Genomic DNA, 25,375 nt, shown 5'->3' on the forward strand with positions numbered 1-25,375 from the left:
CCTATCTATCTATCTACTACTGTCTTTATCTCCCTTTCAGTCTCTCTCTCTCTCTTTCTATCATTCTCTCTGTCAATCGATGGGTAAACCCATGAATTTCTAAACAGCTAACGCATGAGTATGAATGTGTGAGTGTGTGGGTATATTTCTATGTGTGTGTGTGTGTGTGTGTGTGTTGGTGTGGGCAGTTAAGATCACAGAGGGCAGCTGAAAGTAAGTAAATGGAAACGGTGCGAGCTGCGTCGTAGGCAGGCAAATAAAATACGAAGCAGAAAAACTAAAGAGAAACAACAGCAGATAGAGAGTGAGAGAGAGAAAGAGAGAATAGAGTGGGAGTAAGTGAGGTAGTTGAGATGTGGATCGAAAGACGATTATGCTAAAGTAAAAATGGGTCCAGGTCCAGGCTGACTGATAACAAAATTACTTGGGCTTGGACTTCACATTTAATGCGAAGCTAAACAGAAAAGCAAGAAAAAAAATCACAAATCAAACGGATCTTAAACGCAAGCAAATTAGAGCGGCATTTAAATTAATACAGTGAATTCTGCTCAAAGCAAACACGCTCTTTGATGGCTGAGTAATGTGTTAAACAAGTTAATTTTTAGACAAAAATAGCAGCGGCATATGTAAATTATTAGAGTGAACTCATTGTTTAATGTATAAGAAAATATTCAAACATAATAAATATTAAATATTCAATATTAAAAGTTATTTATTAAATATATTTTTAAGTTTAATATTAGTTAAGCGCCATAAAGATTGATCAATTAATTTTACGAGCCATTTTTTAGTCGAATTAAATTTAATAAATAAGTTGCGACTTTATAAGCAGTATGCAAATTCAACTAATAATTATGCATGATATCGAACGTACACTGTATTTACACAAAAATTCATAATAGAGCTTTTTAATGTCTCGCCATCGCTGCTTTGTCTCATTTATCAATTCACACTCTACTCGTCGCACAAAAACAAAACAAAAAAAGAACATCAGCTCAACCTTCATGAAAAGCTGCTTCGATCTGTTTCGAGAGCCTCGAGATAGAAACAACGCAAGTCTCAGTTTCAGTTTCAAGTCGTCGGCCAAGCGGTAAACACAGCTTGACAAGTTACAATTCAAGGAATTCTTCAAAGATGAACAAATCTTTGGCATTGCTGACCCTGTGCCTGGCCAGCGTTTTGGCTGGAAAGGTGGGGCAACAGCAGTTGGGACCACAACGACATTTGGTCTGCTTCTATGACTCGTCGAGTTTCGTCAAGGAAGGTGAGTGAATAAACCAAAAGTGCTTACGTAATGCTTCCAAAAACAGCAACTGATAATTAAGATTTGCCCTGAAGTACATAAATAAAGTGAAACTGAAAACGAAATCTTGAATAAAAAAAGTGAATAACTTACAAGCAAAGTGAGGCTTATCAATCTCAAGCTTCAGAAATTAGATTTATTTGTTTGTTTTTCTCTAGAGTGTTCGATGGCGATAACAAACCAGGCTACCAATTATTTAATTCCCCGAGTACACTGGACAAATAATTGCAGTAGATTTAGTTTACAAAAATTAGAAAAAGTGAATCACCTTTGTCCAGAAAAGAATTACAGTGGAAACTGGATATAGTAAATTAATTTATTAACCTGTTCCATTTTTTAAGGTTGATATTTTTGTGTGTGAATGATTTTATATTGATCTATGCGTCGAGAATAGGAAATTCGTAAGGATAGGAATTTAAAATTAAAATAAAGTATTTCAAATATTCTCGATATTACAGATATTCTCGATATTACAATATAACAAGCTTCTATTTTATCTCTATCTTTACCACTCTGTCTCGCTATCTTTCTTTATTAAGGTCTCGGCAAACTGGTGATCGATGAGTTGGAGCCTGCTCTACAGTTCTGTGACTATCTGATCTATGGCTATGCGGGTCTCGAACGTAGTTCGCACAAGGCTGTGAGTCTCAATGAGCAGCTGGATCTGGATCTGGGCAAGGGACTGTACCGTACCGTGACCCGCTTGAAGCGCAAGTATCCAAATCTGCGTATTCTCTTGAGCGTGGGCGGAGACAAGGATATTGAGACGAGCGAGAATGCCAAGGATTTGCCCAACAAATACCTGGAACTGTTGGAGAGTCCCACAGGTCGCACACGCTTCGTGAACACCGCCTATTCACTTGTGAAGACCTACGGATTTGATGGCTTAGATATTGCTTGGCAGTTCCCCAAGAATAAGCCCAAGAAGGTTCACAGCGGAATAGGCAGCATATGGAAGGGTTTCAAGAAGGTCTTCAGCGGTGACTCTATTGTGGATGAGCACGCCGTAGACCACAAGGAACAGTTCACCTCGTTGCTCCGTGATGTGAAGAACGCCTTCCGTCCGGACAATCTGCTGCTCTCCACGACAGTTCTGCCCAATGTGAACGCATCCCGTAGGTTAATCTACAGATCTCTTTTAGGTAGTAGCTAATTTCCTGCTCTTTCTTTAGTTTTCTTCGATGTGCCTGCTGTGATCAACTATCTGGACTTTGTCAACATCGCCGCCTTTGACTTTTACACCCCGCAACGCAATCCGGAGCTGGCTGATTATTCTGCTCCCCTATATGAGCTGAGTGAACGCAATCCCGAGTTCAATGTCGATGCCCAGGTCAAGTATTGGCTGCGAAACAGTTGCCCAGCTAGCAAGATAAATGTGGGCGTGGCCAGCTATGGTCGTCCCTGGAAAATGACAGATGATTCTGGTGAAACAGGAGTGCCACCTGTGTCTAAGGTGGTGGATGAGGCACCTGTTGGTGGAAACACCCAGTTGCATGGCATCTACAGCTGGCCCGAGACCTGTGCCCTGCTTCCCAATCAGAATAATGCCTACGCCAAAGGTGCCAATGCTCCACTGACAAGAGTCACAGATCCCGCCAAGAGATACGGCAACTATGCTTATCGTGCCGCTGATAAGAAGGGCGACAACGGCATCTGGATCAGCTATGAGGACCCCGACACCGCTGCCGACAAGGCTGGCTACGTTCGCAACAACAATCTGGGCGGTGTTGCCCTTTTCGACCTGTCCTACGATGACTTCCGTGGACTCTGCACTAGTGACAAATATCCCATTCTGCGGGCTATCAAATATCGCCTGTCTAACTAGAATTTCCAGAAAATATCATTTTTAATAATGTCCCATGTCTGAAAGTGTTGTCAATCAATTAACGAATAATAAAATATGTGCTCAGCCGGGAAAATTCCTACAGCATCTGCTTGATTTTTGGCTTAATTCTCTATGTATAAAGGAAAAATTTGAGTACTACATATGTTTGAAACAGATTGACTGAATGACGGTTAAAGTCAAGCACGCTCGACAGTAGGACACCCTGTGCCCAGGTAGTCGGGTACTGAAAGTAGATTTTCGACCGATTGTTCCTATATGATATGGGAAACCGATGTGAACCAAATTTGGTCTGGATGTATTGCACCAACTATAGTGCATATTCTATCAGTTTGGTTAAGATATCTTAAAAAACAATAAACTTTTTCATACTAAAACATGATTTTCGACAGAGCGTCTCTATGGCAGCTACATGATATAATGGTCCGATTTGAACCAAATTTGGGCAGGATGTACCAGTCCAGCTGTACATTGTGTCAGATTGTCGAGATATCTAAAAAAAACCAAGTAGTTTTTCATGCGAAAACTTCATTATCGATATATCGTTCCTAAGGCAGATGTATGATATAGAGGTCCGATCCAAAAAAAAAAGAAAACTTGATCTGCTTACGGTATCCAGGAACCTACTTACCAAGTTTGAAGTCTCTAGCTCTTATTATTTCTGAGATCGACGTGATCGATTAGACGGACGGACAGACAGACGGACGGACAGACGGACAGACGGACGGACACGGCTCAATCGACTCGGCTGTTGATTCAGCTCAAAAATATTTAAAAGTTTAGGGGGTCTGCCACGCCCCCTTCTGCTTGTTACATACATTCTGCCAAACACAATATTCCCTTTTTTTGCCCATTTTTAATGGGCTCAGCGTATAAAAAGAGCTTGCTCTCTTGCTTGTCTCTAGCTCTTATTGTCTCTGAGATCGAAGTGTTCAAGCCGACGGATGTACACTGTACTGAGACAGAAATTTAATGTAGGGCTTTTTAATACCTCGCAATCGCTTTTTTGTCTCATTTATCAATTCACACTTTAGTCATCGCACAACAATCGATCATTTTTAGAGCCTCGAGACAGATAGAGCGCAAGTCTCAGATTCAGTTTCAAGTCGACGGCCAAGCGGTAAACACTACTTGACAAGTTTGAGTTCAAATGAATTGTTCAAGGATGATAAAATCTTTGGTATTGCTGACCCTGTGCCTGGTCGGCGTTTGTTCCGGCAAGGTGGGACAACAAAAGCGACACCTGGTCTGCTTCTACGACTCGTCGAGTTTCATTAAAGAAGGTGAGTGAATAAGACAAAAATGGTAACATAATTCCCCAAAAAGCAAAGCAACTACTGATAATAAGATTAGCCCGGAAGTACAAACAAATAAAAACTAAATTAAAAATGAAATCTTGAAAAAATAAGCAAATGAGGCTTATCAAACTCAAGTCTTAGAAAATTTTAGTTTAATTGTCCGAGAACACTGGGTAGATATTTACTATAGGTTAAAATTACACAAATTAGAAAAAGTGAATCACTTTTGTCCTGATTAGAATGACGGCCGTGTCGGGACATCGTAAATTTATTTTTGCAAGATCTCCCCACTATATCAAGGTTGACCGCTTTGTCAAATAAAATATTTTTAAATATACAAAACGTTTCATTAGCCAGAGTACTTTTATGACTTTTAACATAGAACGTTTGACAGTGTGTAACTTTATCTCTCTACCGTGATCTTTCTTTATTAAGGTCTCGGCAAACTGGTGATCGATGAGTTGGAGCCTGCTCTACAGTTCTGTGACTATCTGATCTATGGCTATGCGGGTCTCGAGCGTAGTTCGCACAAGGCTGTGAGTCTCAATGAGCAGCTGGATCTGGATCTAGGCAAGGGACTGTACCGCACAGTGACCCGTTTGAAGCGCTTGTATCCAAGTCTGCGTATTCTCTTGAGCGTGGGCGGAGACAAGGATATTGAGAAGAGCGAGGATGCCAAGGATTTGCCCAACAAATACTTAGAACTGTTGGAGAATCCCACAGGTCGCACTCGCTTCGTGAATACCGTTTATACATTAGTGAAGACTTACGGATTTGATGGTATAGACATTGCTTGGCAGTTTCCCAAGAATAAGCCCAAGAAGTTTCACAGCGGTGTAGGCAGCGTATGGAAAGGCTTTAAGAAGGTCTTCACTGGTGACTTTATTGTGGATGAGCACGCCGTGGACCACAAGGAACAGTTCACCTCGTTGCTCCGTGATGTGAAGAACGCCTTCCGTCCGGACAATCTGCTGCTCTCTACGACAGTTCTGCCCAATGTGAACGCATCCCGTAGGTTAATCTACAGATCTCTTTTAGGTAGTAGCTAATTTCCTGCTCTATCTTTAGTTTTCTTCGATGTGCCCGCTGTGATCAACTATCTGGACTTTGTCAACATCGCCGCCTTTGACTTTTACACCCCGCAACGCAATCCGGAGCTGGCTGACTATGCTGCTCCCCTATATGAGCTGAGTGAACGCAATCCCGAGTTCAATGTCGATGCCCAGGTCAAGTATTGGCTGCGAAACAGTTGCCCAGCTAGCAAGATAAATGTGGGCGTGGCCAGCTATGGTCGTCCCTGGAAAATGACAGATGATTCTGGTGAAACAGGAGTGCCACCTGTGTCTAAGGTGGTGGATGAGGCACCTGTTGGTGGAAACACCCAGTTGCATGGCATCTACAGCTGGCCCGAGACCTGTGCCCTGCTTCCCAATCAGAATAATGCCTACGCCAAAGGTGCCAATGCTCCGCTGACAAGAGTCAGAGATCCCGCCAAGAGATCCGGCAACTATGCTTATCGTGCCGCTGATAAGAAGGGCGACAACGGCATTTGGATTAGCTTTGAGGATCCCAACACCGCTGCTGATAAAGCTATCTATGTGAAAAATAACAACCTGGGTGGAGTGGCTCTCTTCGACTTGGCTTACGATGATTTCCGTGGAGTCTGCACTGGTGATATATATCCTATTCTGAGGGCTATTAAATATCGTCTGATTAACTAGAAATTTCAGAATATAAGCGGGGGAAACCCTACAATGCTTATCCTTTTGTTTGCCTTTTAAGATTCAGAATGAGAAAATAAATACAATTTTATTGAATTTTTTTATAACGTAAAAAATAAAAAAAGTTAACATTCTAGTTAAATTTTAAAATAAATAAACGGCCTTAGAATATTCTCGCTTTAAAAGTATGTCAGAAAAATTTTGTTTAGGCAATTTAGGAACACGTACATAAAAAGTTTAAAGTCGCTAACTTAAAACGCTTTACACCAAAAATCTCTTCTCAATCATCTCCATAAATAAATAAAAAACACTTTGCAATACATTCTCTCTTTTTTAGAGTGCATAGCAACAAATCGTACTTGCTTATCATTTAGTTAAATATGCTATTTATTCAGATATATGATATTCGCAGTGTGCTTGTGCTGTGATGCATGCTCAAATCCAATTGACTTTGACATAAAAGCGTAATCGGCTTTAACATTAAAGAAGCGGGAGAGTGAGCTACACTTCTCCAGCCACATCCTCATCAACTGAACAATCCGACTTACCACTACTCATCTCCTCACCCTGTGCAACGGATGCTCTCTGAATTGACTGCTCAACATTTGTCAATGTGGCGCAAAAGAGAAAATTTCGCATACGCAGCGTATTACAGGACTCAGAAACCACTCGACGCAACGAGGCAAAAATACTCTAGCTTCGTGTCATGCACGATTTCACCACAACAACAAAAATAACACAAGCAACAACAAGAACAAATGGCAAAAATGAAAATAAATAAAAATGTCTCACAAAAAAACGCACGCATAGGCAATCAGAATGGAATAAACGTAAAGCGCAAGAAATGAAATGAAACGTGCAGTGTATGTGTGAGTGTATTTAGATTTGTGAGTGTGTGTGTGTAGGGTATTAGAAAGCATTTACCTATCCACACAGCCCCATTACACATGCACATAAGGATAAGAGACGACGACAGCCAAACAATTTTTATAGGTAAACTTTACCTTTTTCTGTGTGAAGCGGGAGGAGTGAAAAGGGAATAGTCGACATCAACAACACTTCGAGTGAATATATGTGTGTGTGTGTGTGTGGTATACTCAAATTGTCATGCGTGTGTGTGCGTGTGTGTGTGCGTGTAAGTGGCACTTCGTTCTCTTTGTTTCCGTCATGGGCCTACCATAAAGTCAATGGTCTATGGTCTAGGCTCTATGCCCGTATGTATATTTAAATGCCTGGCCAACGCTGCGTATGGAGTACTCATATTGCGTATACGCCAGAGCAACATATACCTAGATTTTGCAAATAATTGGATTAGTATTTGTGTGCCAGCAAATAGCTAAAACTAAAGCAAGCAACCTAACGTAACCTAACCCCCCGCATCTTTCTACTACCCCTCTTGCTACCTGCCTTTATACTTGCATATTATTTCTGTTATTTTTATGAAATTGTTGTTGTTATTATACGAGTAGTTTTTTTTTATGCGCTTCGGGTTATTTGAGATTTTAGTGTATATCTGTGAGTGTGTGTGTGTTAGAGTTTTTTCCCTAGTTACGGCTTTTAGACTGCCTTTAAGCTAACTACAAACGCGAGCGGATTAGTTGGCAGCTCCAACATTTTCATTATTTTTAGTTAGTTGCCGGAAGCGCCCTTCAAATTAATTCTTATATATGTCCTGGCAAATTTTACAGAGCAATTTCTGCTTCACTAAGCTGAAGCTGAAGTTGAAGGTGAATTTATTTGCCTGAAAATTTTTAGTGTGCTTTGCTTTTGCCTTGCATAATTGAAACTCCAACTATGGGCCATTTGCTGCGCCCAGTTGTATGCTTTAGAAAGATGAACGCGCTTCAGCAAACAGAAAGTAATCAACTTGGGCGAAAAGAAGGAATAAAAGTAAAGAAAATGGCAAGCAAGATTGAACCAAGTTACAGGTCTTATTAAACAAATAAATATGTAAAAATAACAAAGTGCCGGGCTCGACTAACAGGCAAGATTTTTAAGGTAAAGCATTGCTAGCTGCAGGCTAAGGAAACCAGATTTATTTATCATATAATCATTTTAAAATGCTTTTCAGTTAACTGTGCAAAAATCTTAATTTTTCAAAGCTATTTCTTGCGCAAAAGTAGCACGAAAGAAACTAAAACAATCTCTTGAAAATGTATAAAATAGCAGTTAACATGAACCAACAAAAAAAAGACTGTTGAAAAGCATGTAAAATGGTTGGCAGTTGGCAAGCAACTGGCACAAATGTGCCGTCAGGTAAGTTGAAATGCGACAGGTGAAAAAATGGCAATAAAATTGTTATAGAAAACTGGCAAAAGTTCCTTTAGCTGCTGCCATAAAAAGCGAAACTAAAAACAACAAAAAAGAGAAACAAAAAGAAAGAAAAGCGGATTTTCGCAATGCTCAAATATTATTTACGATACAGCATTAAAGTCGTCTCAACGGCTTTCACAATTTGTCCAAAGAGTGATTTACAGGTAGTCAGCCTCCCTTACTTCTCCTTTCTTTGCTAACTAGCTCTAAACAGGCAAATTCATGAGCAATATCGAAAAGTTGAGCATTTTGGCAAAAATTCGCTAATGTGGCGGAGTAGAGAATAGGGAGCAGTGCTGGAGGGAAGTAGGAGCTAGAGAGTTGGGGATGAGCAGCCAAGCGAATGGCAGCTGCCAAGTTAATGCCAAATCCATTAGCCGATGGCGCTGGCAACGCCACTCACGTGTAAGCGGGTTTTAATCCTACCGCTTCCGAACTTCTATGCCAGTCTACATAGCTCTACAAACACACACACACACACACACGCTTACCAAATATATCGATTCTAAAGAAACAACAACAAACGCAAAGCACAAACACAGGAAACTTTTGTTGAAGTCCAAAGAGAGAGAGAGAGAGAGAAAGAGTGAAGAGAAGGGAACTGGGAGCTTTGGAACGGATATGTATTTTTGATTCCCATTGCTTATTATTGTTATTGTTTCATTTGTTGTTGTTGTTGCTGTTGTTGCTGTTGTTGCCGCTGCCAGCAGCTCGTAACAAGTTGAGCAACTTTTTGGACACACGGCAAAAGTTGAGAGCAGGCTTTAAGACTGTCAACAGCTGGCAGTGGGAAGGTAACAACAAGGATCTGTGCTCCTTTTGTGGCTGTAGGTTGCGAGTACATATTTTATGTATTCCAAAAAGGCTTTTCAATTTTCCCTGTCGCCAGCAACACAAGCGACAAACGAAAACTTTCCACTGTCATTTATTGCGAATTGTCGCACATGCGAAAATGCCATTTATGTGTGTGAATTTCCTTTACTTTCTCCACTTTCTTTTCGTCCTGCTTTCCGCCAAAGCGCTGCCATTATCATTGTCGACAGACAACATTTATGGCTCATTCCCATTCCCGCAACCGGCAAATTGCCAATGTGGTACTCAGGAAATGCTTTACTTGATTTAGCTGCTAAGTGCAGCTTCAGGCGCAAGTGGCAACAAAAACAGCAACAACAGCGGTGGCATTTCCCCTTCTCTGTTATATCCTGGCAAGGATTTTCGGCAACAATGTTCGCATAAATTCTCTTGGCGCTTGTAAAAACAATTATGCCAGATATTCACGCCACAAGAAGCGGCGGCAATTGCTGTTGCCGCTGTTCTTGCAACTGCAACAGCAACAACTGCAACAAATTCAGCAACAGCAACAGCAGCAGCAGCAGGCGAGAATTTGCTGTTAACATTTTTGGCTTTTAATTGCAGTTACGCTATCCCCCTGCCCCAAACCCTTGACACCATTTATACGCACAGCCTCAGTTGTAATTTCTGCATATTATTTCTGTAGGGTTTAAGCGGCGTATACGCAATATCACTTACATACTGCTGGCAGCTACTGTGACTGCGACTCCGACTGCGGCTACAATTTATGCTCATTTTCCGCACTCAAAAGTCAAATGTTGTAATTAAGAACTCAACGCGAATTGTTTAATTAAAACGATAAGACCAAAATGGAAGACAACATTATGTGGCAACAGTCCAACTTTAAAAAAAGAGCAACCCAAAGTGGTTGAGAGAGAAATTGTATGCAAATTTCTGTTTAAAGCATGCCACGAAATATATATTCGAGAGCATTTGACCAAAGCTGAGAACCATTCAATGTGTGTGTATATGTGTGTGTGTGTGTCTGTGTGTGTGCAAAAGTGTGTGTTATGCTTAAAACTAACAACTAAAATTGAATTTCAAGTGTTTGCCAATCCATTCACAGAGTACACAAAGCACCAAATGCAATACACGATATACTCGTATGTGTATGTGTGTGCTTTTATAATACGTGAATGCCATGTTTCTGACAAAAGTGTGTCTAACTGACGACGAAAGATGTCTGACACATGAACAGAGGCAATAAACTTTTTTGCTACGAGTAATACATAAAAGACTAATAAATGTTAACGAGCTTTTCTGGTTATTTTTCTAAAAGCATTTGCTGTTAGTTTACAAGCGTAAAAAGCATACAAATATTTTACTTAACAAAATATGTACACTTTTCAAAAAGTAAATATTCAGAAAAAAAATTAATAATAAAACTAAAAAAAATCTGCAAGAGTTTGAAATTAATTAACTAGTTTTATTATTATATTTCATACTATATTTGTAATTTTTTTCCATGCTCTCCTCTTGACACTTTTAACTAACTAATTTTTTTCAATCACTCTCCATTTTTTTCATATTTCCCTCATAAATATATCGATTTTTAACTTGATTCACAGTTTGAATTTGCATCACTAATTTTAATGCATTGCTATACAAATAATTCAAGAGTAGAAAACAAAGTTTCGCTTTTAATTTAACAATTTTAGAATTATTCATATATTATTCTAGCATCGTTACCAAAATTTAATGAGCCACTGCAATTGCCACATAGAAAGTCTCATGAGACTATCGCATAACATAACCAAATACCATAGTTGCCTGTACGTGTGTGGATTATGGTTGTGTGTGTGTGTGTGTGAGTGTATTTGTGTGTATAGATGGCCACGCTGAGTTCACGGCAAATACTCGTATTTCGAAGCCACGTTCAAGGGTTTTAAGCGGATTCATGTATGCCGTTGTATGCGCGTATTTTTTTGGTATTTTTCGAATGGAACTTGGGGTTAGTTCGTTTAACCTAACCATGGCTAAGCCAACACACAAAACAAACATACACACACACACACACACAAGTATATAACCATAATGGCATGCGCTTAAACAAACACGCAGCAAACCGCAGAAATCCTCTGAAACAGAAGCCGTCCTATTTCAAGTGTTTGAAAAATTCAATGAGGACGCTCTTGGGCAAGTTCATGGGGTAACATTTGGTATGTGGGCGTACTTAATAAGTTTTTACTTACGTTATGGCGCTTTTTCTCACGTTCGGGCACCGCATGCCAGCTAAACTGCAAATTCCAATCAAATCCGCCCACATTGACGCCACTAGAGTCGCGATAGTGGAATTCCAGTGTTGTATCATCGATAACATCGATAACTGGACATACGACGGTCGTTGAATTTCGTGCAATACGATCCAAAAGTGGCTCCAACCAACCTAAAAACAGAGAAAGAAATGATAATGTGAGTTAAGCTAATTTAAGTAAAATTTTTTACAGTTTGCTATAAAGTGAAGTAGTAAATTATGGATTATAATATTGAAAAATAAAATAGCTCTCACTTAGTAAGCCACAAAAAGTAAAAGCTTACATATAAATTTGACTAAGGAAATTTGTACACATTAAAATCAATATATAAAACTATGAATTTTAGGAGTATCAAATATTTGAGATGATTTAATGCACTGTTTTTCTTAGTGTATGATTTATTGCTGTTGAAGTTTGTAGCTTGATTTAATTGCTTTTTGCCAGCTTATTTCTCTTTGCTATTGTCATTCATCATCGGCATTGACGATGATGACAACAACGTCCAAGTAAAGTAAAGACCAAAATTGTTTTCTCTCAGCGCCAACTTTCACACACACACACACACACACTGACAAACACATACAATATCGTTATCCACGTTCTTTGACTCAAAAGTTTTTCTGGATGATATTTTTTTTTTTTGCGGAAAGTTATCGTTCGGTTAGTTTTTCTCTTGTTGGTTGCATCGATTTCGTGAGCAATAAACAAAATTGATTGTGTTTTCCCTTGCATCATTTTCCTCGACTGGCCGTCACACAGAATGAAAAGCTGGAGCTGGCCAAAAGATACAAGTACAAAGCAATCTGCGCTATCAACGCTCGAGTGGCAAGCAACAAAACGGAAGATTAAGTGATTTACTAGTTGGCTTTGTTTTATTGGCAACACTGTTGTCGTTGTTGTTGTTCTTCGTCTTCTTGTTATCGTTGTCATTGGCCAGCGGATTTCATCTTTGAGCCATCAAATGTAACAGGAAAATTTATGGGCACGTTGGGGATTTGTGAAATGCGCCTAAAGCGACCCTCTAAAATAGGTTACATTCTATAAAATTGTTTTTCCGATTTTCTTGTTTTCTCTTTTCTATTATTTTCTATTTGTTTTCTCGCTGTCGTTCACATTTATCGGCTTAAATTAGCATACACAAAATGCTGCCGGTATTTAAACTCGAATATTAAATTGCCATTTGTGACTTGCTGAGCAATTAATTATTTACCAACAGTAACAATGCCAGTTAACAATTTGACAGTCATTAAATAAATATGACCAATTTACAATAATGGAAAATATTGCATTTCAAATGAGCTTAAAAGCTGCGTGAAACTGCAAAAATCGTTGCATACTTTGGGGCATGTTCAATAATTACCTTCGGCGCACTCGCAATGGGAATCGAGGTAGGTTATGACCGGCGACTTGGCATATTTGGCACCCAAGAGACGGGCACGTATCAATCCCTCTCGCTGAGGTCCTCTCACGATCTCAACCTTGGGGTAGGCAATAAAATAATCCTCCAGCTGTTTCTTCAGATGTGCTGCAATAAAATTGTGTTAATATACAATTAAAAGAATTCAATTTAATTGCAACTCACGCATATCGCTGTAATCATCTACGAGTATGATCTTGCCAATCAGTTCTGGCGGAGATCTGTCCAGCACCGAATGCACTGTACGCAACAGCACCGACCACGCCTCATTGTGGAAGCAAATGATGACATCGGTCTTGGGCAAATTGCTGAGATAGCGGGCCGAGTCCTTGCACCAGGCATCACGTGGATCGGGCAACGATCGATGCACGGATATCAGATCGGAGACATACTGATTGAATGCATTCTTGGACCAGCCATCTTCCACAGCCTTCTTCATCTCCGGAGACATCTGCTTTGGCAGTACCACCGGTCTACCCAGCTCACCAGGACTATCCTCCAATAGATTCGCCGCTGGCGCATCCAAAACATTTTTATCTAAAAGGCGACAGAAATGAAGACGGAATTTGATAAGTGACGGGCTAAAGTTGTTGCTTGATTTGGCTGAAAATTGCCAGGATATGTGTGAATGGTGGATGCTGGCAAGGGAAATGGTTAAAGGAGCTATTATTCGAAAGGATTCGCTTGCTGCTTGCTTTGTTGTGTATGAAATTTACGACTGGCACAACATGTGACACGCTGCGAAGATAAATCGCAATGCATTTGACATGAAAAACTGTCATCATCAGCGTCATGCATGAAAAATGCTTCGCCTTGCAAATTCACTTGGCAAGGCACAGTGGTATAAAAGTTATTTGGTTGTTAGTGAAAAATTAAATTTGGACATTTTGGTTCTTTTTACAAAATCAGGGATTGCAAATACGGCGTATGTTTATTATAAAATTTAATTTTAACTCTTATTTTTGGATAAAAAAAATTAAATAATTATTGAATTCTTTTATTTATATTTTCAAATTTAAAATGAAGATTAAAAATTTATTTGTATAATAAAAATATCTCATATTTGCGATTATGAAAAAAAGATAATATTCAACTTAATTCTGTAATGTTAACGATTAATCTAATAAAATGTTGTTATTTAATTTTGTAGTAAGTAATTTTTTCAAATTTAATCTTTTTAAAAACTATGGAGAGTTTATAAAATGTTTAACATCTCAGTTGTCAGTTTATTTCGATTTTATGTCAGTGTGCAACGGTGCGTATGCGTGTTGTCAGTAACATCTTCCACACGCTCAATGGGTTGAAGCTCTTCTTCTGCGTGTGTGCGTGTGTTCGTGTGTGAATGAGTGTGTTTGTGTGCGTTGGTGTGCTCTCTGTGCATTATATTATCTTGTTATTTGCATTTGCATGGAAATATGATTCTGTTCCGGTTGCCAGTTTCTGCATTTTATGAGATTTGTCAGAAAGAAGTGACACTTATTGGTGTTACTCGTCTGTGTATGTGTGTGTGTGTGTGTGTGCTGTTGATTTTTACTTGCTTTCCATCTGTTTCACTCTTTCTCTTACATTCTCGTTCTCTATGTTTGTAAAACTTGGTACAATGAAAAACATTTCAATTACCACAATCATTTCAATAAACATAAAAAGCTAGCTGAAAAATAAAAAGCCGTAAAAAGTCAGAGCCCAAGACCAGGTCCAGTTCAGACCAAGTCAAGCAAGCAAGCCACATTATGCTGTGGAATGTTGGTAACAACCGAAGAGGCCAATCAGCTAGCAATAAATTTTTGGTCGCACAACAAAAGCCATTAAAAGAAAATGGGCATAGTAGGAGCCTAGACTTGTAGACGAAGAATAAAAGAAAAAGTCCAGGCACTGCGCATAAATTTTATGATTTGTCGTAGTTACAACTTCATTGCGGAATATTCACGCGTGTGCCAAGTGGCACAGGGGGGTTAGGGGAGGATCAGAGTGGGGCACAAGGAGCAGAGCAAGGACTAAGCAGCCACTCGCCTGGATTCGTAATGAACTTTTTTGCATGCTGTGCGCGCACACGCATCATAATAAAAAACAATAAAAACTGGCACACAGAAAGGAGTGGCAGGAAGGACACAGGAAAGGGGCAGGTAACAAGGAAGGGGGCTGTTGAAGGAGAAGCAGCTCTTTGGGGTTTTATGTGTTTTATTGATTCACTTATTTATGGCACAGCATGGAATATTATGGCAACGACTGTGTGGCGTGTTTCTATGCAACCGAAACCACCTGAGCTCAATCCAATTATAGAATATCGGAATTTAGAAACTCTCTGAAATTATGATGGCAATATGAAAGCCATTTCAGAGTGTACAGTAAAGCCATGACTAAGAACTCAATTGTAAAAAGATGGTGACAGCAGAAATTTTTATTTTCCTAACAATGAATTTATTTTTAAATTGATTACTTTTAGAATATTAAAATACAAAATTATTAATATTTTAATTAATGAATTAGTTAACCTATTATATAATTATCTATACCTTTGTAATTTAATAAATAAAATGTAATTTAACTTATTTTGTCGATTATACACAATAAGTGAATAAATAAATTGAAACTAAGTTGATAAGTTGATAAAGTAGAGAAAATAGGTCAGTAAAAATACTTTGAGAATTCCTCTCCTGTAATATCTGTTCTAAAAAGAAATACAAACAAAACATAGTTTGTTTATGTAAATTCTGCATTTGGTCGCAGTTAGCCAGAGTTTACTGTATAGGCAAATGAGATGCGTTATCCACCTATATAATTTTCATATCTATCGGCAGTTTATGGACACAAGCATGAGGCGAATACGCGCAAACGTAGCGCTCGAGGGACACGCCTGAGCGTGACAGGAAGCTATAAAGCGTCCGTTATGTGGAGAGAGAGAGAGATTGAGAAAGAGAGAGGGAGCTGCAGACAAACAGGGAGTGCCAGAGATAGGTAGGAGCACAGACACATGCCTGGGAGGCGCCTTCCATCCTCCCATCCTGCCACAACTGGCAGTACAATCTGCCCCGGCATGTTCCGACATAACGCATAAAAGGAACATAATATGCCAAAGTAGCGTTATTTGCCAAATGAATGGTGGAGAAGGCGGAACAGGAGGCTAGGAGTCGTGTGCCTAGGGACTGAAACAAGGACAATAGACAGGCGCAGCACACACACACTCACACACACACAAACACACTCGAAATCAGCGTTATGTTATTAACAGGGCAAGGGATTAGCATTGATTAAAACTGAAGTTTGTAGAGTGGACAGGGGAGAGGGGATTCGGTACAGGGAACAGGGAACTGGGAACATGGATGTGGCAATCAATCTGTGCAGCAGCTGTTCCCAGAGGCGTTTGCTGCTTTTCTTTTAGGGGGTGTGGCATTTGCATTGTATGTACAAAATCATTATCGCTGCTAAATTGTACAAAAAAAAAAACAAGTAAGAGTTGGAAGACGAATACGAGCACAAGAGGAGGCAGCAACAGCGAATGATGGCAACAAAAGGGGGACACATACGAGTCCAGTGCAGACCAGGCCAAGATCAAGATAGTGAACGTATTAAAGACATGGCCAGCAGGCAGGTTGACTGACTGACTGACTGAGTGACTGACTGTTGGCCTGGTTGGTTGGCTGGTTGCTTGGTTGGTTGGCCTATCCTGGCCTGTTGTTTGTTGCCTGGTTGATGCGTGCGCGCGATAAACGTCGTGTTGGCCACGTCTTTTGGTGGTAAGCGCCCCAAGGCCAGCCAATAAGTACAACAACACTAATTACCAGCTATGAACAACAGGCAACAGACAACAGACAACAGACAATGAGCAATGAGGAGTACACAGAAAATAACCAAATCCAAAATTCCAGGATAATATTTATACAATGCGTTGTCGGTTGAATGATAATTCCGGTTTTCTTAAGCCAAGTACAAAATATTTGATTAAAGCACGAATTGTTAATCAGCAAATAACTTGATTTTCGCAGTTCTGAAGGATTCTTTTAAGTTAGATCAAATACTTAAGACTTCTTTGATTTTTTTTAAAGTTAAGTTGTTGCCATTTTTGGGCAAACAACCAAAAATGTATAGGTTTTTGGTTGGTTTTCCGTAAGTTTATATGTCTGGAACACCTCTGGTTGCCTTAATTTCACAATAATATGCTTAATACATTCCTAAAAAAGATGTAAGCCATCTAGAAATTTTGATTTAACTTTTAAATTTTTTTCTGTGTATGGAGTGGAGTTGTGGATTCTACAGGGTTGTGGAATCTGCAAACTAAGATCTCTGGCACCACCACAGGCAACGAATCATGTGCGTGGTCGAGTGTTGGTAAACGTTGTAGGCTTGCACACAATTTTGACGCCACGGGGCGGCTGCTGCACGACAGGATCAGCAAATAGGCAAACAGTCAACAACAACAACAACAGCAACAACAACAATAGCACTGACAACAACAACTTGTACCTTTGCCACCTCAATGTTGATGAGGCAGCGGCAAAGAGATGCAAACATGATATGCGAAATTGCAAATACGTGCATTGTATGGAACTGCAAAGGTAGCCAGTATTAAAATCAGAAGAGGAGTCAGAAGACCCTAGAGAAGAATCTTCTCCCCCTCTTTGCTGCTCTCTCAGATGCAATCTTAAATGCTTGTTGCACATGCAACGGCGTCTCACTTGATAGATAGATGGATACTTCATGTTGCCCCTGCACTTGTTCCAGTTGTAAAGTAACGACTGACTGCTTCATTGATTTGGCCAGCCAAGTGTAGCTCCAGTCAGACAGTCAGACGGTCAGTCAGTCAGTCATTCATTGAGTCAGTCAGTCAGTCAGTCAGTTCCTCTCATTCAGTCCATTGAGTAAAACCTCAAGCTTGTGTCTGATTAGTAAAAGATTCTACGTCGTTTTACTCCCTTTTCTTTTTAATATGCTTAATGCGAATGCCTCGCTTGACAGCGGCATGAGTCAAGTTTTGGTCTCTCTATTTATCACCCAGCCCCTGCCCCCTATAAAGTTAGTTGTTGTTGCCTTGCGTGCCATTGAAAATGCTGTTTGGCAACAATTGCAAGTTGTGTTAAGTGCTTCTACTCAAGCTCCTCTTGTTGTTGTTGTTGTGTTTGTCGCCGCTGGCATCTTAAACATTGTTGTAAAACTTGTTAGAAATTTTCTTAAAGCATGGAAGGAGGAGCCACAGTCGAAGGCAGCTCCTCTCCAGAGTCCACATTTAGTAAACAGGAAAGGAAAGCGATATGTGTTATTATTCGTACGCTTACTTCGATTTTCTGGCTGCTGACCCAAAATGCAAGGCTAAACAAGTGAAAGAGAGAGAGAGCCCTATATAAAGAAAGAGACAGAGAGCGGTGTGCAACGACTTGATGGGAATTAGTTGGACAAGATTGCGTGGAAATGAAGTGCGAATCGCCTGAATGGGAACACAGCGTTGAGATTCGTAAAAACTGATTACAGGAATACGAGTGAGCAGAAAGAGAAGAATCATAAAAAAAAGAACTAGTTGAATGGGTTGCGAATCAGTTGCGGGGCAAAGAATTAACTGTGATGGATGAACCGAGAAATGTGGATAATCTGGAACTGATTTCAATATAAATATTAATGCTGCACATTTGTTATGCGTATGCCAAGAGCTAAAAAAAGCATATACTTTTAATTAACTTGCAACTAAACCATAAACATATATTATGCCAATCTGAAATCTTTTTAAAGATATCTTATTAAAAAAGTCGCTGCTAACATGTAATATAATACTAATGTTTGAAGATATTAATAAACCCCTAAAAGAACGCAAGAGTTTTTCATAAATTCCTATTTTTTTTAATTAGTAAAAGTTTCATAAGATACTCGTTATGAATCAAACACTTTTCTGTTACAATTTCAGCTAACCAGACATTACAAAAACATTAACCAATTAGTCTAATACACACAACATTTTTATAAATTTCCACAGCTGCTTCAACCTTTTAATCAATTAAAATTGTAATGGATTTGGTAATTAAAAAGTTCGTTAGCAAAGCCAAAAGAATAATTCAAATGACATTGGCTTAAAATACGTCCGTTAAATGGACAGCTGAAAATATGTTTTTAAACTAAAATGAAAGCATTAAATGAGCCTTCTAATGACGCTGCATATATGTCGATGCTGCAATAATTAAATTCAATAATTAACGCGGAAATCGAGGATTAAATGATAATTATTTGCCTGGATATGTGTAAATATGAGTATGAAATGTGGAAAGGACATTTAAAATTAATTAAAATCGCTGCCATCACTTACCATCTTCCTTGGCTTCCTGCTTGTGGACGGCCTTCTCCTCCGGATGCACCACAACATTGTGACGCACGGACTCCTCGGCCTTTAGGCGTGGCAACACCTTCACCCTGGACTTGTGCTTGGCCGTGGGCGGCACATCCGCCTCTTGGGCCGCATCGCGATCAGCGTCAGCAATGGCATTGCCATTAACAGCAAATCCTTCGCCCGCTAACTGTTCGCCCGAGTCTGGGCCATTTTTCAGGGCCAATGCAATTGGATCCCCGCGGCTGTCACCGCCAACTCCGCCTCCGCCACCGACAATGTTGCCGGCACCGAATCCGCTGGTTTCCTGTGCTGCTCTCCGGCGTGTATCGTCCGTATAGATGAGAAAGGCAATGCAGAACCAAATGGCCAGCATTAATGCTACCAGCTTGACAATTGTTGTGGAACGTCGACGCCAAATGAACGCCATGATGATTTTGTCTCCTTGTTGTTGTTGTTGTTGTTGTTATTGTTGTGGCTGTTATTGTTGTTCTTCCTGTGGTTTAATGGCTTGTGAAACTCGTTGAGTGCTTCAGCTATGTAGTTGCGCCGCTTGATTGGCGCACGCTGCGTATGCGTAACATTAATCAGTGTGCGCTTTGTTGATTTATGCGCCAGGATATGTGCTCAGGATTTAAGCTGATTTGCACTTAAATTTAGCTGCTGATATGTTAATGCAGTTGTTGTTGTTGTTGTAGTTTTAGTTGTTTCTAGTCCTGTTCATTCCACACGCCTTCACATGGACATGAATTTCAATTTCAATTTGTTGGCATTTCACATGAATTGCTGGCTGGCTTTTGCTCTATTTTATATTCTCTCAAGCTTTTCCAAGTTTTCACTCTAGTTTGTTGTGCAATTTGGCCTGCAGTGAATCAGTCTGAAGTTACGATATGAAAGGAAGCGAGTGTCTTCCTTTTCTGTGGCTGTTGTGTCTGCCACACGTTGCGTTAAGTCAATTTAACAGTCTCCTTGTGCACTCAGCCTGCAAATGTAGCAAATAGAAATAGAAAGAGATAGAGAAAAGAGAGGATTGCATTAGAATCGAGTTTAATTTAATTGTGTCCTGAATTCACTTAATCTAATCTGCACATGTTTAAGCCTCAGTCTCAGCTCCAGTTTTAGCCTCACCCTTTTACCCTAATTGAGATGGCATTAAGCCATTAAATTGAAACGTAAATCAAATGATTGCCGCATTAAGAGGCAATATTGATTTTTGATTTTTGCCTTGCACTGTAATTAAATCCATCAGCTTAAAACATTTACAGAGCGGCTCAGCTTGATCATAAAACGACAGACAACATGCAACTAATGTCAATATTATATAATTGCAGCAAAAACCGCACAACTTGCAGAATCAGCCTTAGCTCACTTCTCTTGCCTCACTTCTTGTCCGCCCCATTCTCATTCAATCTTGTGGCTGCCAAGGTAAATGACACGCTACTTGAGCAACAACAACAACAACAACATCCACACTGCCCACTTCCAAGTCTCCGTCTGAGTCTTAGTCTTAGTCTCAGTCTCAATCTCAATCTTAGTTGCCAGTCCCCAGTCAAGTGGTTGCCCCACAGCGAGATGTTGCGTGCCACGTTGTGGCGCATCAGACCAAACAAATAACAACAGTCATAAGAAACTAATGCGGCCTTTGACGAACTTGAAATACACTTGCAGAAAATAATACAAGCTTGTATACATAATAATTTTAATTTTATAATTTTAAAAATTAAATTTATATGTTGCTTGTTATAAAAAAAATTTGTCATATAACTCTAATTTTTAGATACAAAGCAAATTAAAAATATGAATAACAAATTTAAATTTTAATAAAAAAAATTATATTTTAACCCTTAATCAAATTTTTTTAAATATATATTCAAAATTAATAGTTAAATTGTTGAATAAATTTTAAAAATGCACCAGTTGATTCAATTCATTCAAGTTGTATTTTAAAAGATATTTTTAATTTTGAAATAGTTAAAAAAAAATTACGAAAAACGTAAAATTATAGTAATATTATAATTTATTTATAAAATCTTAAAATTTTAGTTTAAATTTATTAATTTCTTTCGCAAAAGAAGATAAAAATGTATTTTAATAATTCAATTAACTTTTACTTGCGATGCCTGTTATAAAGTATGCAACTTTTTTTTATTAGATTTTGCACATCACATGCAACTATTTTCCATTAAATATAAATTTAAATGGCTTGAACCAACGTCATTAGCAAGTCGCCATATTCTTTCGCTTCCCTCCGGCCAATAAAAGCTAATAAACATTAACTATTAGCTGGCTCTCTTGTCATGATCAGCTGCAGTTATTGCCCAGTTAATGGCCAAGTCTGAGTTCTAGCCATGACTGGACGTAGCATAACATAGCCAGAGTTCAGAGCCAAGTAATTGAATGCACATGCAGGCCAGGGACCACAACCGATCCCCGATTCCCGATCCCCGCCAGCTTATCAATTAGAAAAGGCAACCATGCCAGCTTCCCTCTCGAGGGGAGGTCAATTTCCCCTCCCCAACGTGCCACTGTCAGCTATGCCAACAATGTGTGCATACAATAAATACAAGTTAATTACTTCGTGTGCCTTTTGTTATGGCTCGTTGGGTTCAAGTGCCATCGCCAACCTGGCATTCAGCCCTGGTCTCCATTACCCAGTCAAATGACCCAGTCAACCCAGTCAACCCACTCTGTTGGCAATTTCCGTTGTGTGTGTGTGTGCTTATCAATTGCAAATAAGTGGGAAAGTAAGGGATAGAGAACAGACTGTACCACCACACATGTCATGTCCTCACTCAGCTGTAAAAAGCTGCATTCACAAAAATAGAGCGATTAAATTCGCCAACCAACTGGGAATAGTCGCACACTCAGAGTTAAAACCGAACTACATGTCAATTTATAATTTACTTGCTCGACAACAATCTCAAATTAAAAAATAACACAAAAAGTAACAGAAACATAATAATATCAACGCACTGACAAATTGAATTGCTGATAAAAGTGTAAAGGAAATGTCACTGAAACGCTTTTTATTCGAGTCGTTGATCTAATTAGGTCGACAGTTGTCAGTTTGGATAATCAAGGGCCAAATTGTTTTACTAACTACTCCAACAGCAATCACATGAAATTGTTTTTGCCCCACGCATTGGAATCTATAATTGATGAGATGCATCGCATTTCCCGAATTTGTTTCGCATTTTTGGCCATTTTCAACGCACTGCAAAATGGCACGCATATCCTGTCTTTTTGGCCAATTGTTTGCATCTGTTGGCCTTTATACGCTTCTTTGTTTTTGCTTTTGTTATTGTTATTTTTATTTTTTGGTTGGAAATGGTTTGTTAATTAAAATTCGCGTCACGTTGATAGCCACATGGCGTATACGCAATGCTTGTAAAACCAAATGATAACAAACGAATTGATTTCATGTCATAACCAGAGACATAACATTTTTTTGAATTGTAACTCCAAAAACTTTAATTAAATGGTTGATTTAGCATGAGATTCTATAGTTCTATTCGACATAGCTGCAAATAATTGTTTATTGAAGATAAACTGAAAGCAATTTTGTAATTTATTATTAATTTGTAGCTCGCCGTCATGGTAGACAAATTCAAGTATTGTTAATTTTTTAATTATGTCAGGGTTATGGTTTTAATGCTCTTGATAAGAGCTCTCGCAGATATGACGGAAGATCTTTATACCATTTTAATTACCCAAAAATAAAACCAACAGAAAAAAAACTCAGATAAATGACATAACACGCTTACTTTTTTTTGCGTTATCTTTTAATGATGCTTTTTCCTCACTCAATGTTTTCAGCTTTGGCAGTCACTTTAAATTATGCATACCTAATAATTTAATCCCTCTTTAAATACAAGCCACATTTAAATGTTTAAAAGCACACAATCAAAATATTTATTGACCAATTTAGCACGAAACTTGGATTCAAATATATAATATATATGCCAAATAATGTTTCTATTGCTAAATGAAATGCGGCTTTTGGGGCGACATTTTAGGATAATAAATGAAAAGTGTTGTGGAAATTTGTGTGCATGGATTGTGCTCACCTGTCTCGAAATAACACCTGTCTACCACGGCAAAGCTGTCTGGCAAAACTAACTAACAAAATGAGTTAGTTGATTGTAACTTGGTCTTAGATGAATGCCATTAGAGACACGACGGCCTGTCACAACAGGTTCATAGAGCGACCCAGTTACGTGCTTTGCTTACCTGGGCTTATCACACACCACAGAGAATGAGCAGGGGGAGCTGAAGACAGCAGAATTCGAGTAGGAAGACACTTGAAATTAAAAGATATGCGATGACAGGGCGGCTCGTAACTCGCTCGATAAGCAAAGGCAACCAAGGCATTGTTTTACCTTCACTTCTTCAGCTAAAAAGTGGCAAACCCACAAACAAAAGTAAACTTCCCTCTCGCTCAATCTATTCCAGTGTCTCTCTCTCTCACTCTTTCTCCCCTTCCTTCACTGCCACTGTTTCCACTCATTTGCGCCATGTTCGCGTTGCTTGTTTGCCTTATCTCACAGCTAATTGACTGATAAGCGCCAAAGCAATTTGTGCGTTTGTCTTCAAGACTTTTTTTACTTTGCTTTGCTTTGGTTTTCTTTCGCGCATTGCTTCGCGTAGATAAGATAAAAATTAATTGAATTGAAGGCAAAACTTGAAAATGCCAATGGCATGCAAATGTTCTGGATGATCTCCCATCGGACATGTCTCCCATTTCCTGTCTAATGATTGCTTCCCCTTTGTAGGTCAGCCATTTATCAAAGTCTCAGCATAATTGTTGGCATAATTAGACGCACATTTAACTTGCGAATTAAACTCCAGCAAAACCCCAACAAAACTATTTCAGAGAGAAAAAAAAAGAAAAAAATCCAAGCATCGCTTGCCATTTAAGCCAAATGAAATATTACAAAAGATGCGAAAGAGAGAGAGAGAAAAAAAAGCGTAAATTGCAAGCAACAAAGTCCAAGAATTTTTCCCTCGTAAGAAAAACTTCATTGTCGCGCTTTTTCCGTCCGCTTCCCCCTCGTCAGATACTTTTGCATACTTTTCCGACACGACTTGAAGCTGATACTCGAACCACCCAACAACCTCCGTTGATCATTTGTCATTTTCTTATGCAAAAAGTTTTTGCTCGTTCGGGAAAGGGGCGGGACGTGGAGAAAGGGGGAGCAGGGGGACAGGGAGCCACTTGGTAGTTAGAGGCGTATCTGCTACGGGCTGATGCGCATTTTCATGGCTGTGGCTGAGAGTTTATTATGATTATTATTTATGCAGACTTAATCCGCAGTTATTAAAACGCAGCCTCAAGTCTGCGTTTAATATTCATTTGCATTTCGGCATAAAGTTTTCAACTATTGCCGCAAAGTTCTCACTCCTAATGAGTTGCGTGCGTCTTTAAATGAACTTTTCTTCCAGGCAATTATCATTTCTGGTAATTTTGGCTTAAGGCAACCTGCTTAAGCCACAAAAGACTCTTTACTAAAACAAAAGATTCAGATTACTTAACTTAAAGTCAAAGCATAAGTGCTAAGTAAAATTGCTTGGAAACATGGATTTCATTTAGGTTAGAGTACAGAAAGTTGTAACCAAAAGATTCCCCTCATGTACAGAGCCATCACTTGAAAAAGAAAACAAAACTTTTTACTTAAGCATCTGAAATACTTCAGAAAGTTGCAATCTTTAGCAAAATTTGATACAGAAAATTTCTATTAAAATGAAAAACATATAAAAACAATCTACAAAATTGAAAAAAAAAAAATTCGCAAATCTGAAAATATGCAGCTAAATCTCTAGCAATTTAATAGAGAAGATTTATGCGCCGTGTAAGTGATAAAATTGGAAACAATGTTGTCTCTGATTTCGAATAATGCGGCGTGTCAGCAAAGGTCACCGCAACTGGGCAACGACGTGCATCAAAGTGAAGCCACAGCTGATAATGATGATGATAATGATAATGTTAATGCTGTTGAGGATGCTCATGATGATGATGATGCTGCTGTGAAAACGTGTTTTATGCAGAAGCAGGAAATGTATTGGTTACTG

General features: G+C 39.1%; 3 protein-coding genes across 5 annotated transcripts in view; 2 read left to right on the plus strand and 1 right to left on the minus strand.

The window, feature by feature from the left end:
• Positions 1–25,375, minus strand: part of LOC117783978 (putative polypeptide N-acetylgalactosaminyltransferase 9) — a 67,624-nt gene that overhangs the window by 18,203 nt on the left and 24,046 nt on the right. For 2 of the 3 annotated variants that reach the window (XM_034621564.1, XM_034621562.1), the window contains exons 3-6: positions 19,289–20,288; positions 13,168–13,539; positions 12,946–13,110; positions 11,523–11,716 (exon numbers count right to left, since the gene is read on the minus strand). In XM_034621564.1, the coding sequence (XP_034477455.1) occupies positions 11,523–11,716; positions 12,946–13,110; positions 13,168–13,539; positions 19,289–19,736 (1,179 nt within the window). In that variant the 5' untranslated portion in view covers positions 19,737–20,288. Of the gene's footprint in view, positions 1–11,522; positions 11,717–12,945; positions 13,111–13,167; positions 13,540–19,288; positions 20,289–23,373; positions 23,392–25,375 lie in introns of those variants that run through there. The other variant, XM_034621563.1, reaches the window with a different exon arrangement.
• Positions 1,082–3,233, plus strand: LOC117783980 (imaginal disk growth factor 6). The gene is made up of 3 exons (XM_034621566.1): positions 1,082–1,264; positions 1,843–2,418; positions 2,476–3,233. The coding sequence occupies exons 1-3, from the start codon at positions 1,135–1,137 to the stop codon at positions 3,126–3,128; spliced, it is 1,359 nt and encodes a 452-aa protein (XP_034477457.1). The 5' UTR covers positions 1,082–1,134; the 3' UTR covers positions 3,129–3,233.
• LOC117783979 (imaginal disk growth factor 6-like) lies at positions 4,286–6,205 on the plus strand. Its single transcript, XM_034621565.1, has 3 exons — positions 4,286–4,429; positions 4,880–5,455; positions 5,513–6,205. The coding sequence occupies exons 1-3, from the start codon at positions 4,297–4,299 to the stop codon at positions 6,163–6,165; spliced, it is 1,362 nt and encodes a 453-aa protein (XP_034477456.1). The 5' UTR covers positions 4,286–4,296; the 3' UTR covers positions 6,166–6,205.

Source organism: Drosophila innubila (assembly GCF_004354385.1).
Source record: "Drosophila innubila isolate TH190305 chromosome 2R unlocalized genomic scaffold, UK_Dinn_1.0 1_C_2R, whole genome shotgun sequence".
In the NCBI taxonomy this organism is placed as follows: domain Eukaryota; kingdom Metazoa; phylum Arthropoda; class Insecta; order Diptera; family Drosophilidae; genus Drosophila; species Drosophila innubila.